This window comes from Ranitomeya variabilis, chromosome 6 (genome assembly GCF_051348905.1).
Source record: "Ranitomeya variabilis isolate aRanVar5 chromosome 6, aRanVar5.hap1, whole genome shotgun sequence".
Taxonomy (NCBI): Eukaryota; Metazoa; Chordata; class Amphibia; order Anura; family Dendrobatidae; genus Ranitomeya; species Ranitomeya variabilis.
In genome coordinates, this window is record NC_135237.1 from 359,259,559 (window position 1) to 359,276,825 (window position 17,267).

Below are 17,267 nucleotides of genomic sequence, written 5' to 3' on the forward strand. Positions count from 1 at the left end.
TTCTGCAAATTGAGATTATGGTTTTATGTTTTATCTTAAGTCGTGACAAGACTCGTTAAAAAGCCTATATTTACTTTTAGGATTGCTACTTCCTATTGGTTGCACCAGAGTTCTAGTCCTCTTCCTCTCTGAAGAGACAATTTGCATATTTTTCAGAGGAGCATTGCCGCTTAAAAGTCTCCTCAACTCGGCATGCTAGGCTTGAGACATCACAGTGATCACATCATGTCGGGCCTACAAATCAGAAGAAGTTCTAGGACCCCTGGCAGGTTGGAGACAGTTTACAAGGTTCCTACCCCTCAGCTATGGACTACTTCTGTAACTACTGGACCAGGGTCCTGCAAATTGATTTGAGCACCTCACTAAATAGATGTCTTTTTAGGTGGCTCACAATATATAAAGAACTGTTTGTTTCTGACACTTAAGAAGTGCTAAATTAGGGTGCTTACGTGAGGTGCTGTCACATGCACAGCTTTAGTTATTCATTTCTTCAAGAGTGCCCAGAATGAATACTGCTGTGCTGGGAGATTTTTCATTTAATACGATCTTGATGTCTCCGTAGCCTTTACTGGTTATTAAAGAGGGGGGACTCCCAAAAAATAAGGTGGGGTCACCCCTATTTTGTATAGCCAGTAAAGGCTAAACAGACAAGTGCGGGCTGATCTTAATAGGCTGGGATGGGGCCATAGATATAGGTCCCTTTCCAGACTAATTTCATGGTGCTCCGAGGGATCATCAGAGTTTGGGATATGTTTTTATAACCCAACCCTGAGTTGTACATCTCAACAACTTTGCACCTGACTTGTTTGGAGATCTCCTTGGTCTTCATGGTGTTGTTTGGTTAGTGGCGCCTCTTGTTTAATGGTGTTGGAGACTCTGTGGCCTTTCCTAGAAGGTAAAGTGTATATACTGACAGGCCATGTGACACTTAAAATGCACACGAGTGGTCTTCCTTTCACTAAGCATGTTACTTATGAAGGTAGTTGCTTGCACCAAAATTTTTTAGGGGATTCATAGCAAAAGGGGTGAATACCTATGCACATACCAATTTTTATTTATTTGATCCCATGAATTTAATTTATGCCAAATTTGTTTCTCTCTTCACTTTACTAACTTAGACTATTTCGTGCTGATGCATCACACACAAATCGGGTTACAAAAATATTTAAACACAGGTTGTAATTAGTGTTGAGCGATACCTTCCGATACTTGAAAGTATCGGTATCAGATAGTATCGGCCGATACCCGAAAAATATCGGATATCGCTGATACCGATACCCGATACCAAGACAAGCCAATGGGACACAAGTATCGGAAGCTATCCTGGATGGTTCCCAGGGTCTGAAGGAGAGGAAACTCTCCTTCAGGCCCTGGGATCCATATTCATGTAAAAAATAAAGAATTAAAATAAAAAATATGGATATACTCACCCGTCCGGCGGCCCCTGGACCTTACCGATTGTAACCGGCAGCCTCCGTTCCTAAGAATGAGGAGTTTAGGACCTGCGATGACGTCGCGGCTTGTGATTGGTCGCGTGAGCGGTCACATGAGCGGCACGCGACCAATCACAAGCCGTGACGTCATCGAGGGTCCTAAACTCCTCATTCTTAGGAACGGAGGCTGCCGGTTACAATCGGTAAGGTCCAGGGGCCGCCGGACGGGTGAGTATATCCATATTTTTTATTTTAATTCTTTATTTTTTACATGAATATGGTTCCCAGGGCCTGAAGGAGAGTCTCCTCTCCTCCAGACCCTGGGAACCATACACTGGGAACTTCCGATTCCGATTTCCGATACCACAAAAATATCGGAACTCGGTATCGGAATTCCGATACCGCAAGTATCGGCCGATACCCGATACTTGCGGTATCGGAATGCTCAACACTAGTTGTAATGTAACAAAACAGGTAAAAAGCCAAGGTGGTGAATACTTTTGCAAGCCACTGTAAATAGTCATCGTGATCTAGAGGAATACGTGATATATATTGATGCATTGGCGGATGATAGTTGCACAGTTACTTCATGCAGTGGGCAGAAGTGGGTCTTTGTTATGTAACACAATGTAGCCTTATTGAAGATCTCCGATGAAGGCTGGACACCAGTCGTATTCTCTGCATCTCTTTTTCCCACAGAAAATGTGTAGAGGCTTGTATAACTGTGCCATATAGAGAATAATCTTTCATACTATGGCACTGTCCATTAAGTGATGATCGTGTCACACATCCACTAAGCGATCTTTTCATATGCTTCCAGGAGGAACACAATGCAGAATTCATAAGAAAGATGCTCTAGAATTGTTATTTTCTAAATGTTATTGGCATTTTAAGGCGTGATGAAAGGTCTTATCTTATCCTAACCTGTAACAAACGCTTTACATTCCCCTTCCACACTTCAGACCAGATTTGTAAAACTTCTTAAAATGGAATTCTTAAGGTTTTATGGAGAAATAATAGAAAATAAGTATAGTATTGCCTTCTTTCTTGTGTTTCTTTTACTTCAATCCAATATCCTTGACCGTAAGAGATCGGTACAGAATTATGCCTGCAGTGATTGCCCGTGATATTGCATTGACAGTCATGGAATGGTTTTATACCGAAATGAATAGGTAATTAAAATTTGGTTAATTAAGTGTGCAATTTCATGTCTCAAAGCTGGAGAAGAAAGAGAACTGACTACAAGATACTGCAGAATACAGATGGGTGGAAAAATAATTGACTTTCACTGTATAATGGGGCAGTGGGCATTTTGTTTTATAGCATACTTTATGATGAGGCTTGTAACTCTTCAACTTTTATGAGTAAACACATTTTAATTTCCCTCCTTGATTGAATCGTATGTATTATTTAGTGACAATTATTGCTTTTAGTTTACGTGGTGGTGCATGTAAACCTACTGGCCTGTAGTAGGATAATTTTCCAATATCTCTTTGAAGCTTTGAATCAGAGAAGACACTTTTAATTTGTATTCTCACAGGACTATTTTACCTGCTGTCCATAGACCTGTATTCAACTATTATGAGCAAGTCAACAGTAGTCCATGTAGCTTGAAGATCCTGACATCTCGGCTGAGAAGTCATGACACTCCATAGAGCACAGAGTGGCACCTTTGTTCTAGCAACACTGGGTGTCCCAGTTAAAGAACCCCCACCTATGTAAGCTTATGAGGCACTAAAGGTAAAAGATACACTCAGCAGAACACAGTACACCATTACATGCAGACTATATTTCACTGAGGACCTGCCTTTACTTGTAGGTAGGGTAGAATTATGAAGATACGTGATTAGATTGGAGCGGACATATTTGTTGAATGGCAAGTGTTTTATGGTACTGTGTGTCCTCTTATCTCATTATGACTGCAAAACCCTGGACAGGTTCAATTCACATCCAATTGCTAGTCACACACAGACACGTATAGAATTTACAGTACATCAAGAGACAGAGTACCCCAAATCATTAGGTTTTTTTAATTAATTAAAGTAAAATAAGCTTATGCCTCAAATCGCAAGCATTTGTTGACCCTAAGTATCATTAAAGGGAACCTTTCAGAGTGGGGTGTCCAGAAGTCTGCCAGGAGCAGTGGCGGACTAGTCTTGTCTATTCCTATGGCCAGATCTTTAAACTACACTGCTCAAAAAAATAAAGGGAACATTAAAATCCCACATCCTAGATATCACTGAATGAAATATTCCAGTTGTAAATCTTAATTCATTACATAGCGGAATGTGTTGAGAACAATAAAACCTAAAAATTATCAAAGTAAATCACAACTAATATCCCACGGAGGACTGAAGTTGGAATGATGCTCAAAATCAAAGTGGAAAATGAAGTTACAGGCTGATCCAACTTCAGTGGAAATGCCTCAAGACAAGGAAATGATGCTCAGTAGTGTGTGTAGCCTCCAGGTTCCTGTATGACCTCCCTACAACGCCTGGGCATGCTCCTGATGAGACAGCGGATGGTCTCCTGAGGGAACTTCTCCCAGACTTGGACTAAAGCATCCGCCAACTCCTGGACAGTCTGTGGTGCAATGTGACGTTGGTGGATGGTGGGAGACATGATGTCCCAGATGTGTTTAATCGGATTCAGGTCTGGGGAAACGGCGGGCCAGCCCATAGCTTCAATGCCTTCATCTTGCAGGAACTCCTTACAGACTCCAGGAACATGAGGTTTGGTATTGTCCAGCATTAGGAGGAACCCAGAGCCAACCGCACCAGCATATGGTCTCACAAGGGGTCTGAGGATCTCATCTCGGTACCTAATGGCAGTCAGGCTACCTCTGGAGAGCACATGGAGGGCTGTGCAACCCTCCAAAGAAATGCCACCCTACACCATTACTGACCCACTGCCAAACTGGTCATGCTGAAGGATCTTGCAGGCAGCAGATCGCTCTCCATGACATCTCCAGATTCTCTCACGTCACATGTGCTCAGTGTGAACCTGCTTTCATCTGTGAAGAGTACAGGGCGCCAGTGGCGAATTTGCCAATCCTGGTGTTCTGTGGCAAATGCCAAGCATCCTGCACGGTGTTGGGCTGTGAGCACAACCCCCATCTGTGGACATCGGGCACTCAGACCATCCTCATGGAGTCGGTTTCTAACCGTTTGTTCAGACACATGCACATTTGTGGCCTGCTGGAGGTCATTTTGCAGAGCACTGGCAGTGCTCCTCCTGTCCCTTCTTGCACAAAGGCTGAGGTAGTGGTCCTGCTGCTGGGTTGTTGCCCTCCTACAGACTCCTCCACATCTCCTGGTGTACTGTCCTGTCTCCTGGTAGCTCCTCCAGCCTTTGGACACTACCTTGACAGACACAGCAAACCTTGCCACAGCTCGCGTTGATGTGCCATCCTAGATGAGCTGCACTACCTGAGCCACTTGTGTGTGTTGTAGAGTCCATCTCATGCTACCAAGAGTGTGAAAGCACAACCAACATTCAAAAGTGACCAAAACATCAGTCAGAAAGCATTGGTACTGAGATATGGTCTCTGATCCCCACTTGCAGAACCACTCCTTTATTGAGTGTGTCTTGATAATTGCCAATAATTTCCATTTGTTTTCTATTCCATTTGCATAACAGTATGTGAAATTGATTGTCAATCAGTGTTGCTTCCTAAGTGGACAGTTTGATTTCACAAAAGTTTGATTTACTTGGAGTATTATTCTGTTGTTCCCTTTATTTTTTGAGCAGTGCATGTTTTATCTGAAACACCGGTTTGATTCAGAATAAAAAAAAAATATACCTGTTTACAGTCTCATGGCTCTGATTCATTCTGCAAATGGTTTGGGCAGCATGAATTGACTTATGGGTTCCATTTAAGGAGGGAAATTCCTGTAAGTTAAAACCTACGTTTAAATACAGTAGAAAGAGAATAGTAAAGAAGATTATGTTTTGAATAGAATTGTGTACCCAAACCCTATGCCCTGTCTTGTGGTGTATCGGCAGATTCCTATTCTAGGGTTCTACTGCGCATAATCCATTTAGTGCCTGTGTTTATGGAGTCGGTACTTCATAGTTCTGAACCTTATGTCACGTTTATCAGACATTTGCTTTACTGTCTGAAGCTGCTAGAAACCCCGGTGGATGCAAACAACATTGCTACTAAGGATATTTAACAAAGTATACAGTTATTAATTTGAGTAATGTCTCAGATAATTTTTAAACCGCGCCAAACACCGTCTCATCGATGGTATTAATTAATCTGCACTCTTATCATTCTGTGAATAATGCAATTATTTCATACTATTGTGTCCTTCTGCTCATGAACAATGGATGTAAATCTCAACTTGAGGCACTGTATTAATTTGTGTTGTTACAGTCGGGCGGTGGTTATGCAGTAGACTGAGCTTAATATCCTGGTGCTTCTTATCGTTCTGGCTGCTATCTAGTACCTTTCCGTATAATGGATGGTCCAGAATGGCTGCATAATATGCCCGTGAAGTCTGAAATTAAAACACAACAGATGTTTGAGGAACTAAATACAATGTATCTGCTTTGGCTTCTTTGCAGAGGGTGTCTGTGAAATCTGGCTGACCAGTGAAGATACAGGAGCCTATGGCAGAGACATTGGCACAGATCTTCCTACTCTTCTTTGGAAGTTGGTTGAAGTAATCCCTGAAGGTGCAATGCTGAGGTTGGGCATGACAAACCCTCCTTATATTCTAGAGCATCTGGAGGTAAGATCCACTGTCAACATAGACTCTTATATGCAAATTGACTGATTTCAGTAAGATGCCCAAAATGTTAAGTCAGATCTATGACTGGAGAGAATGAAGCTACATTGCCCCGCTCTGACAATTCTTGACAGCTGTGTGCAGTTTTTGTTTTGGCTTTTATCCCAAGTCATGTGACAAGGCTCGTTAGAGGGTCGACATTGACTTTTAGGATTGCTACTTCCAATAAATGATACTCGATTTCTAGTCCTCTTCCTCTCTGATGAGACAATTTGCATATTTCCCAGAGAAGCATTGCAAGGCTTTAAAATCTCTTCACCTTGACATGTCAGGCTTGATTTGTCACTCTCCTCAAGGAGAAACGTTACCCCTTGGATTCCAGTGAGACGCCTCTCACACAGCCAATCCAGATCTCACACTTTGCACTGAAGAGGTTCGGTACCCTGAAACACAGTGTCTGCAAATTAAGATTTTTGTTTTGGCTTTTATCCTGTCATGTTACAAGGCTCGTCAGAAGGATAATATTGATATGCTAAGTCATGTGACAAGGCTCGTCAGAAGGTTGATATTGACTTTAAGCATTGCTACCTCCAATAGTTGGTACTAGAGTTCTAGTCCTCTGAAGAGATAATTTGCAGTTTTTGAAAGTAAGGCTATGTGCACACGTCAGGATTTCTAGCAGAAATTTTCCTGACAAAAACCGGACATTTCTGCCAGAAATCCGCATACTTTTTTTCGCGTTTTTTCATGCGTTTTTGATGCGTTTTTTGTGCGTTTTTTTCCAAATGCATAGAATTACAGGAAAAACACGGAAAATCCGCAAAATTAATGAATATGCTGCTTTTTTTTACCACGATGCGTTTTTTCGCGGAAAAAAACACCATGTGTACAAAACATGCAGAATGCATTCTAAATGATAGGATGCATAATGTATGCGTTTTTAATGAGTTTTTATAGCGTTTTTATCACACAAAAAAACGCAAAAAAACCTGAATGTGTGTACATACCCTAACACTGATTGGACATGTGTTCAAAGCCCCTTATAATAAAAGACCCCTTTCTAGCATTTAGGAGTGGGGCCAAAGGCAACATCTGTTTTTATATGATTTCAAGGATCTATAAAGAAACTATTAATCATTTGCCTGCAATCAAACCTTTTAAGCAACATATGCATTTAACTATTCATACGCTATATCGCCTAATTAATGGATTTTCACAGTATTTTCCTTTGTTGTAATATAAAGTTCTACTTTCAATAGAGTCTCATAAGGCTAAACGCCTGCAGTAATGACACATCTGACATATTGTTATACCTTTGAGTGTCCCTTGCCTGCTAAGTGATTGCCAGAACGAGCTATAAGTGTTTTATGTAATGACAGTTTAAAGACTCATCGCTCGTCGGGGGTTTACGCTACATGTGTTAGTACGTCCGCTATATGGAAAAGTGAAGTGGTTGCTGGTCAATAGCAGAATTCTATATGAAAACCACATCTCTAAGATGTAAAATAATCACAATGGCTATGGGTTTGAAGTATTTCATAGAATGATCTATGGGTAAGCACGTGCAGATATTGTTCTAGTATAAGATGTATTGCGTGTGTAGTTCCTCAATTGTCCACCCTCTTAAGCAGTCTATATGGGCACGCAGATCATGGAGACTTGAATAGAATGATAAATTGATAGCTGCGATCCAATGTCTTATTCCAGAGAAATCTGTGTCTTTCTTATTATGTAAGTGAGCTGTTAAGATCTATGGTCCTGACAAAGATCTTTCTGAGACTCTGTCTTCAGAGCTCTCCGTAGGTTTTACAGAAGCTGTCCAACAAAAATAAAAAATAGTTGACAGTCTTGGAAATAAAAGTACCGAATTTTTCGATTTATAAGACGCACTTTTTTCCCCAAAATTTTATGGGGAAATGGGTGTGCATCTAATAATGCAAATATACCTTATCGGTTGCGGTGGATCAGGGTCACAGAGTCGCTGCTGGAGGAGGCAAGAGTGGAGCGTTGTTGCAGGATGGGATGAGGGGATTTTCGGATGTGTGACGCTGCGGGTGTTCGGTGGTGCATGGTCTCCGCCGACAATTTTGTGAAAGCCTGGAGCTCCCGCACTTCCATGGTTTACTATGCCATGGACTCTGGGAAAATGGCTACCGGGGGTTGCGCATGCGCAGATGGAGATCTCGGCACCAAGATCTAGGGAGATGAGATCTCGGACAAAGATCTCAGAAGATGAGATCTCGGCACCAAGATCTTGGGAGATGAGATCTCAGCGTCAAGATCTCCATCTGCGCATGTGCCGCCCTCGGCAGCTATTTTTCAGGAGTCCACCGCATAGTAAACCATGGAAGTGCAGGGGCTCCGGTCTTTCACAAAATGTTGTCGGAGCCCTTGCACCACCGAACACCCGCAGCGTCGCACATCCGAACCCCCTTTTCTCTGGGGTAAGCAGCATCACCTCACTCCTGCCTCCGCCAGCAGCGACCCTGGGACTCCGCTTCACCACAGCCACCACCCCCGGTAAGCAATAAGGCTCATGGATTGTAAGAAGCACCAACATTTTATTAAAAAAACATTTTTTTTTCTATTTTTCTCCTCAAAATTTGGGGTGCTTCTTATAATCCGGTGCGTCTTATTAACCGCAAAATACGGTATACAGACCCCAAATATAATGTGTGGGTAACACTTTAAAAGCTGAGCCTGGTCGAGAAGAAGCCCTTGTCCGCTAGGTTCTACTGTGAGTTAGTGTTCTATTGTGGAAATCTTTTTTCTCCAATTTAAAGCCGTGGAGGCTACAATATTGAGATTGTATATAAACTACACTATATTTGTAAGAAGCTTATGCTTCGATCTTGTGCTTTAAATTACCTGAAATCTTTAAATTACTTGAAGTGCCATTAAAGGTAACCTGAAAGGTGGTACATGCTGACCAATCTACCAGCAACGTGTATCCAACACAGACTGTATGATTTCACCCAAGTATGTAGTTTGACCCTGCGGCATTTCAGAGAAAAATATTCTTTAAAAGTGCTGGGGACCAAGCTGCTCTGGAGTTCTCTGCTTGTTTGCACACGTAGGTAGAGACCTGACAAATCCAGGGCAGCAGGCAGGGAGAAGCTGTCGGGGACCTGCCTCTCCAAATAGCCTCCAGCTCGGCTCGTTCCCAGCTAGATATCATAGTATGTTTTTCTCTGAAATACCGCAGCGTTTCAGTGTGGAACATACTTGGCTGAGATCCTGCAGCCAGTGCCTGATCATGCTGCCTGTAGATTGGGCAGCCTGTATCTTCTGTCAGGTCCATTTTAAACTAATTGAAACCTTCATACACATTAGACTAAAGTTGGCTTAACCTGCCGATATCCATTGGATCAGCCAACAGTCTGATGGCTAAAGGAGAGAGAAGGACCCCACTTGTTGCATTTTCAATGACCGATCCTTTTTTCTCTTGGTAAACCACGACTCTATTAGGTAACTTACTTCTGTCATTTAGAAATTGGTATTTTCTGGGGAACCAATGGCTGTAGTATCACATTATTTCTAACAACTGTTGTACTTTTTCATTGTAACATAATTGTAGGCTACTCTAGCCAATTTGTTACTGCATTTTGCATTAATATACTTTTCAAGGGTCAGCTTCAGCTATATGGGCCATTTGCTGTTATAGTTCATCCACAGGGAGGGTCGTAGAGCTCACTACTGTACAGGTACTATAATGGTGGATTTTTGCTAATATCACTGATTGGACCACATTTAGCAGTATATAGGTCATTGGATATTATGTCTTCGTTTTAGGTGTTTGTTGTGTCTCCTTTTAGAGGTATTCCCTATATACATACGGTAATTTTATTTGTTTTATATATGGTTTAATAAAGGTTTTTGCTTTTAATACTTTATGGATCTCTTCATTTTTTCTGGGTTAACAGTTTGATTGCTCTGATAAAAGGTACAATTATTTTTTAATTAATTGCTATACTTTAATATATAGATTTGGACATAAAATGATATATCATCCATGCGCGGTGCAGCATTCATAAAAACATTACAATCTTCTTTATTTTCTTCAATTTCAAATGAAACACAGTGCTCAATAGCGATGTCATCACAATATAATTATGAATGCATAGACTTTGAAGCACGTTGGCTGAAGGGGGGATATAATCCTGATGTCTCTGGTGAGGGTGTGTAAATCTGCAGTGTATATCTTTTATAAATGGAGAAAATAAAGCAGACTTTGAGGTTTTATTGAATGCTGGACTGATCATCAGTGATATACCTTTTTGTTACTGATTTCTGTAAATACCATTCAGATAAATGGGACGTCGTGTACATTTTTGCCACGAGCCCGTTATGTATGAGGGTACCTTTTTCTTCTTGTGGTCCTTGCAGCACAGACTCGAATCATGTCAATGAAAAGGCAAGAGATGTGCTTGTTCATTCCCATTATATTTTTTTATTTTATCGCTATCAATCTGCCAGTATTGTTCAGTTCACAATTCAGAGCACTTAAAATCCCAGAATTAGTAAAAGATAAATGCACTAATTGGACTCTCGGAATTGGGTAATTCCCCCAAACCGCCCTGCTATTAACATTTCTGACATTATGTCAATTGTTTAGCAATGAAAAGGTCACATGGAGCCACATGGTAATTAACCCAGCAACTGGAAAGTCTATGGAAACTATTTTCCTACAATTGTGCTTGACCTTCTTGGGGTTAACCTGTCCAATGCAGCGCTCGGTGGTAGGTTTTCCCTTTAGAAACATCCCATCCTGAAAGGTCACTATGGAGTGAGAAAATGTAATGTAGTGACATGACTCATTCAGTCATGTGAATAAGCAACACCTAGATGTACTAAAGCTGTATTTGACTTGGAACATAAAATAGTTTCCATAAAAACACAGCGACTGTGCCTGGGCATTTTTGTTTAAGTCATATCCTGCTGAAAATCTACAGGCTGGTACTGCCCAAATCAGCCACTTAATGTCACCATCATCTAAGTGAGTTCAATAAAAGACACGGGACAAATGTGTCCTCCCTCCAGTACTTAATTTTAGTTTAGTTCTCCTAATTTATCCCACTACAAAGTTAATACAATATAATGGCATACAAGCAAAAACCTTGACAAGCTGCAATTCGCATCACTACCAGGAGATATCTTGTGGAAGAGTATCTGTCATAGGACTACCGTGAGACATATTGTGACATAGTATCGCCAAATCATGTTTTTATCCATTTTTATAAAAACTTTACAACACTCACCTTCGGAATGGTTTAACACATCCAAAATTAAGAAAGAACTCAACCTTTCCTGTAGCATAAGCTAAATATGACTCGCTAAAATGCCAGTACAAGTAAAGTGCAACATACCTATGAAATAGAGTCAATCAAGAGAAAAGAGGATGCGTGATAAGGGCACAGAAATAGAATATACCGTAGTTCACAAACTGTGAGCTAAATACAAAAGAAATCCGCTTTATTCAGAACACACACAGGACCAAATAGTTCAGAAGAACACGAAAGATCCAATGACAACCATGGGGGTTGCACCTTTCCTATAGCACACATATCATCATACATTCACTTATCTCAGTAGCTGTCCTACATACAGTACCGTGTTTAGAACTTAAAGGGAATCTGTCACCTAATTTTGGGCCTATAAACTGCGGCCACCGTCCATCAGGGGCTTATCTACAGCATTCTGTAATGCTGTAGATAAGCCCCCGATGTAACCTGAAAGATAAGAAAAACAAGTTAGATTATACTCACCCAGGGGCGGTCCCCGGTGCGGTCTGGTCCGATGGGCGTCGTGGTCCGGCGCCTCCCATCTTAATGCGATGACGTCGTGGCTCCTGCGCAGGAGCACTGCAGTACTTTGTTCTGCCCTCAACAGGGCAGATAAACTACCGCCGCGGACCGCCCCTGGGTGAGTATAATCTAACTTGTTTTTCTTATCTTTCAGGTTACATCGGGGGCTTATCTACAGCATTACAGAATGCTGTAGATAAGCCCCTGATGGACGGTGGCCGCAGTTTATAGGCCCAAAATTAGGTGACAGATTCCCTTTAAGTTCTAAACACGGTACTGTATGTAGGACAGCTACTGAGATAAGTGAATGTATGATGATATGTGTGCTATAGGAAAGGTGCAACCCCCATGGTTGTCATTGGATCTTTCGTGTTCTTCTGAACTATTTGGTCCTGTGTGTGTTCTGAATAAAGCGGATTTCTTTTGTATTTAGCTCACAGTTTGTGAACTACGGTATATCCTATTTCTGTGCCCTTATCACGCATCCTCTTTTCTCTTGATTGACTCTATTTCATAGGTATGTTGCACTTTACTTGTACTGGCATTTTAGCGAGTCATATTTAGCTTATGCTACAGGAAAGGTTGAGTTCTTTCTTACCTTCGGAATGGTTTAACACATCCAAAATTGAGTGTTGTAAAGTTTTTATAAAAATGGATAAAAACATGATTTGGCGATACTATGTCACAATATGTCTCACGGTAGTCCTATGACAGATACTCTTCCACAAGATATCTCCTGGTAGTGATGCGAATTGCAGCTTGTCAAGGTTTTTGCTTGTATGCCATTATATTGTATTAACTTTGTAGTGGGATAAATTAGGAGAACTAAACTAAAATTAAGTACTGGAGGGAGGACACATTTGTCCCGTGTCTTTTATTGAACTCACTTAGATGATGGTGACATTAAGTGGCTGATTTGGGCAGTACCAGCCTGTAGATTTTCAGCAGTTTTACATTCCTGACCACTGTCACTTTGTGGTAATAACTCTGGAAAGCTTCAACAGATCCCACTGATTCTGAGTTTTTCGTGACGTATTGTGCTTCATGATAGTGTTAAAATTTTCTTCAATATGACTTGTTTTTTTATTTAAAAAAAAAAACAACAGAAATTTGGCAAAAATTTTGAAAATTTTGCAGTTTTCAAACTTTTAATTGTGTGCCCTTAAATCAAAGAGTGGTGTCACATAAAATAGTTCATAAATAACATTTCCCACTTGTCAATTTTACATCAGTACAATTTTGGAAGCATATTTTTTTTTGGTTAGGAAGTTATACGGGTTAAAAGTTGACCAGCGATTTCTCGTTTTTCCAACAAAATTTATAAATTTTGGGTGTCCCTTTTACCCAAAAGTGACACCATTCTAAAAACTGCACCCCCTCAAGGTGCTCAAAACCACATTCAAAAAGGTTATTAACCCTTCAGTTGTTTTACGAGAACTGAAGCGATGTGGAAAGCAAAAATTAACATTTACATTTTTTTCACAAAGTGTACTTTAGACCCAAACTTTATTTTCACAAGGGTAAAAAGAAAAAAATGGACCCCAAAATTTGTGTGCAATTTATTTTGAGTACGCCAATACCACATATGTGGGGGAAACTCTCTGCTTGTACGGCAGGGTTTGGAAGGGAAAAAGCTCAACTTGACTTTTTGAACGCAAAATTGGCTGGAATCAAGAGTGAATGCCATGTCACATTAAAACCCACAGGAAAGACACAGAATGAGATAACATTAAGTTTTCATATTGAATATGGCGTCATTCGTTTTGAACGCAAGCGCATGCTACTCCCGTTCGCTTCTTGTGCTCGGATATGCACCGAATATCATGATAGCTCGAGTCCCCGCGGCTGTTAGATACCTAAAAAAACATGCGGGGAACTGCGATACTCTGTGCACACCCAAGCACCTGATGCAAACCCACGTAGCGAGCAATTGTGCGCAAACTAGCCATCATGTCATCACCTTTTTTTTTGCTTTTGAAAAAAAACAATTCTAACTTCAACCCTAACATAACCCTAATGCCAACCCTAACACATCCTTGACCACAGTCCAAACCCTAACACCAACCCTAACTGCAAAGAATGGAAATATATTAAAAATATTTTATAATTTTTTTTTAACTACAGGGGTGACAAATGTCTATCACAGTGATCAAACTGAACCAATAGAGAAAATTCCCTATTGTTGCCGGGTACCAGCCAGCAGATCCCGGCTGGTGCACTGAGCTTACGCCTACCATTGTTTTTTCAGGAAGATGACACGGAGAGCTGGGGGACGGATGAGGAGTGTCTGGGGATGGTAGAGGTACCGGGGGCTCGGGGAACCCCATTTCTCTCTTCTCTGTTATTCTAGATCATGGGAGAGAGAAATTAATTTTAAATCTGACACTTTTTTTGTGATCGCTGTTAATCGGTGAATAACAGCGATCACGTGACAGGGGATCGTGAAACCGGCCTTGATCATGTTTTCCAGGGTCCCGTACCTGAGACCCCAGAGATTTTCTGATGCTGGGGGGGGGGCGCTATACCCTTATTTCTCAGTGCCGTTAAAAGGCGTATCGGCCGTCGTTAAGGGGTTGAAGGTGTTGTCTGGTCACTGCATATTGCTCGCCAATTCTTAGGATATATTAATCAATAGCAGTTTGATATCCAGCACCCTCCACCAATCAGCTGTTATTTGCTCTCAGGCACATCGTCCTATGCAAAGGAATAGGAGCTATTCTGCAGTACTCACTCAGTCCTAAGCCACTACATAGTAAATGGAACTGCACTTTCAAAGACAGAGCAAATGGCACCCTCTCCGGTCAGCAGTTGAGTGACTAAGGCCGGTGTCCGACTCAGCGTATGAAATTACCGTCCGTTTTTTACGGCCGTAATACGCAGAAATGTTCCCAAAATAGTGATCCGTATGTCTTCTGTAGGCAGGGTGTGGCAGCGTATTTTGCGCATGTCATCCTCCGTATGTAACCCGTATGGCATCCGTACTACGATATTTTCTTGCAGGCTTCCAAAGCTGACATCTAATGGATTTATGTGCTTAAATGTTCATTAAAACATATATACAGTATATATATATATATATATATATATATATATATATATATATATATATATATATATATATATATATATATAATTCAGCGCTAGATAGCATAAAAGCCGGTAATTCAATTGCCGGCTTTTGCTATCTCCTTCCCAAATTCGACATGATATGAGACATGGTTTACATACAGTAAACCATCTCATATCCCTTTTTTTTTTTTGCATCTTCCACACTACTAATGTTAGTAGTGTGTATGTGCAAAATTTGGGCCCTCTAGCTATTAAATTAAAGGGTTAAATCACGGAAAAAATTGGCGTAGGCTCCCGCGCAATTTTCTCCGCCAGAGTGGTAAAGCCAGTGACTTAGAGCAGATATTAATAGCCTAGAGGGGGTCCATGGTTATTGTGCCCCCCTGGCTAAAAACATCTGCCCCCAGCCACCCCAGAAAAGGCACATCTGGAAGATGCGCCTATTCTGGCACTTGGCCACTCTCTTCCCACTCCCGTGTAGCGGTGGGATATGGGGTAATGAAGGGTTAATGTCACCTTGCTATTGTAAGGTGACATTAAGAACAGATTAATAATGGAGAGGCGTCAATTATGACACCTATCCATTATTAATCCAATAGTACAAAATGGTTAATAAAACACACACACATTATTACAAAGTACTTTAATGAAATAAAGTCACAGGGTGTTTTAATATTTTATTAGACTCTTAATCCACCTGAAGACCCTCGTTCTGTAAAAAAGGAAAAATAAAAAAACAACAATATCCCATACCTTCCGTCGTTCAGGTCACGTCCCACGATGTAAATCCATCTGAAGGGGTTAAATCATTTTACACCCAGGAGCTCTGCTAATGCAGTGCTCGTGGCTGTAAAACCCCGGGGAATGAATGGAATGCAGGGGAATGTCCTGTAGTTACCTTGAGTCGCGGTGATGCGCCCTTTGCTGGATGTCCTCATATGAACTCGAGCCTGGGAATTTTTCTACCTATTATTCTACCTATTCTATTCTGTCAGTGTGATTTTACTGTACACCGCACTGAATTGCCGGCTTTTCTCTATAACACCGGTGCGTATTTCTCGCAAGTCACACGCATGGTCCGTGTGTAATCCGTATTTTTCTCGCCCCTATAGACTTTCATTGGCGATTTTGTTGCGCAATACGGTGACAAACGCAGCATGCTGCGTACAAGACCGTATAATACGAATCAGTAAAATACGGGAGATAGGAGGTGGGCCATAGTGAATCATTGTACCATATGCAATCCGTATTTTCTGCACCTCTCATACGTCCGTAAAACTCGCTAGTGTGACGCCGGCCTAATCCCCACAGATCTCACATGGATGATCTGGCCTAAAAATGGGTTTTCAATATGCTGTGATTGGATAACCTCTTTAACTTATGGACATTGTTTTTCTTTTTTGTATTACACCAAAACATTTAGAGAATTTGTGGTTTATTATAAGTCAGGCAGGAGAGCTAAATTAGTTTACAAAAGATTTGTTTGTATGAACCAGGAGACGGCACTAAACCATCGCTGATCGGGGTTCTTTTAGAAGCCTGTTTACAGGTACATTACTTTCGGAATCATTACTGAACTCGCAGGCTGCCATTATTCTCGCCAGTGTGAGCCCTGGTACACATGACAATGCCCTGCTGAAAATGATCTTTTGTGCAGCACAAAAGATCATTTCACCCGACGAACGAGCGTTTTGCTCATTCATCAGGTGAACAGCAGACTGTTTAGACTTCAAGGTAATTGTGAAACAACTGATCTAAAGATGCACGTTAATGGTAATCGTGCACTGTAAAATACAGTAGTTCTCACTTGTTTTTAAGGCACCACAATTTAATTTCTAAAAATGTTTTCGTGAAATACAAAGCACAATTTCTAGTAGTGTATTAAACTGATTAACTGGTAGTCCACCTTTGAGGTACCTCTAAGTTCCCGAAATTCCCACCCCCACCAGTCCTGAGAATGGAGGTCTTAAAGTCCCCTGTGCAAATACTTTGCAGTAAGCATGTGTGACCATCACTCCAACATTGGTCAAACATGCTTCATTCAAACATTTATCTCCTATCCTGTGTAAGTCAATAAGAACCGTAATGTTTCATCTCCACTATATTGATGTTTTTACGACGTCATGTACATAGCAGCACGAAACTGCCTTCACCTCTGTACTACACCATCAGAGGGACGTGTGCCTCTGTATAAAGCTTGATGATTATAGTCATATTATCATTGTATA

General features: G+C 41.1%; 1 protein-coding gene across 3 annotated transcripts in view; it reads left to right on the forward strand.

Moving 5' to 3' along the window:
* The window catches only part of CDKAL1 (CDKAL1 threonylcarbamoyladenosine tRNA methylthiotransferase), a 1,052,012-nt gene that overhangs the window by 608,998 nt on the left and 425,747 nt on the right, over positions 1-17,267 (forward strand). For all 3 annotated transcript variants that reach the window (XM_077269963.1, XM_077269960.1, XM_077269961.1), the window contains exon 10: positions 6,003-6,169. In XM_077269963.1, coding sequence (XP_077126078.1) covers positions 6,003-6,169 — 167 coding nt within the window. The remainder of the gene's footprint in view (positions 1-6,002; positions 6,170-17,267) is intronic.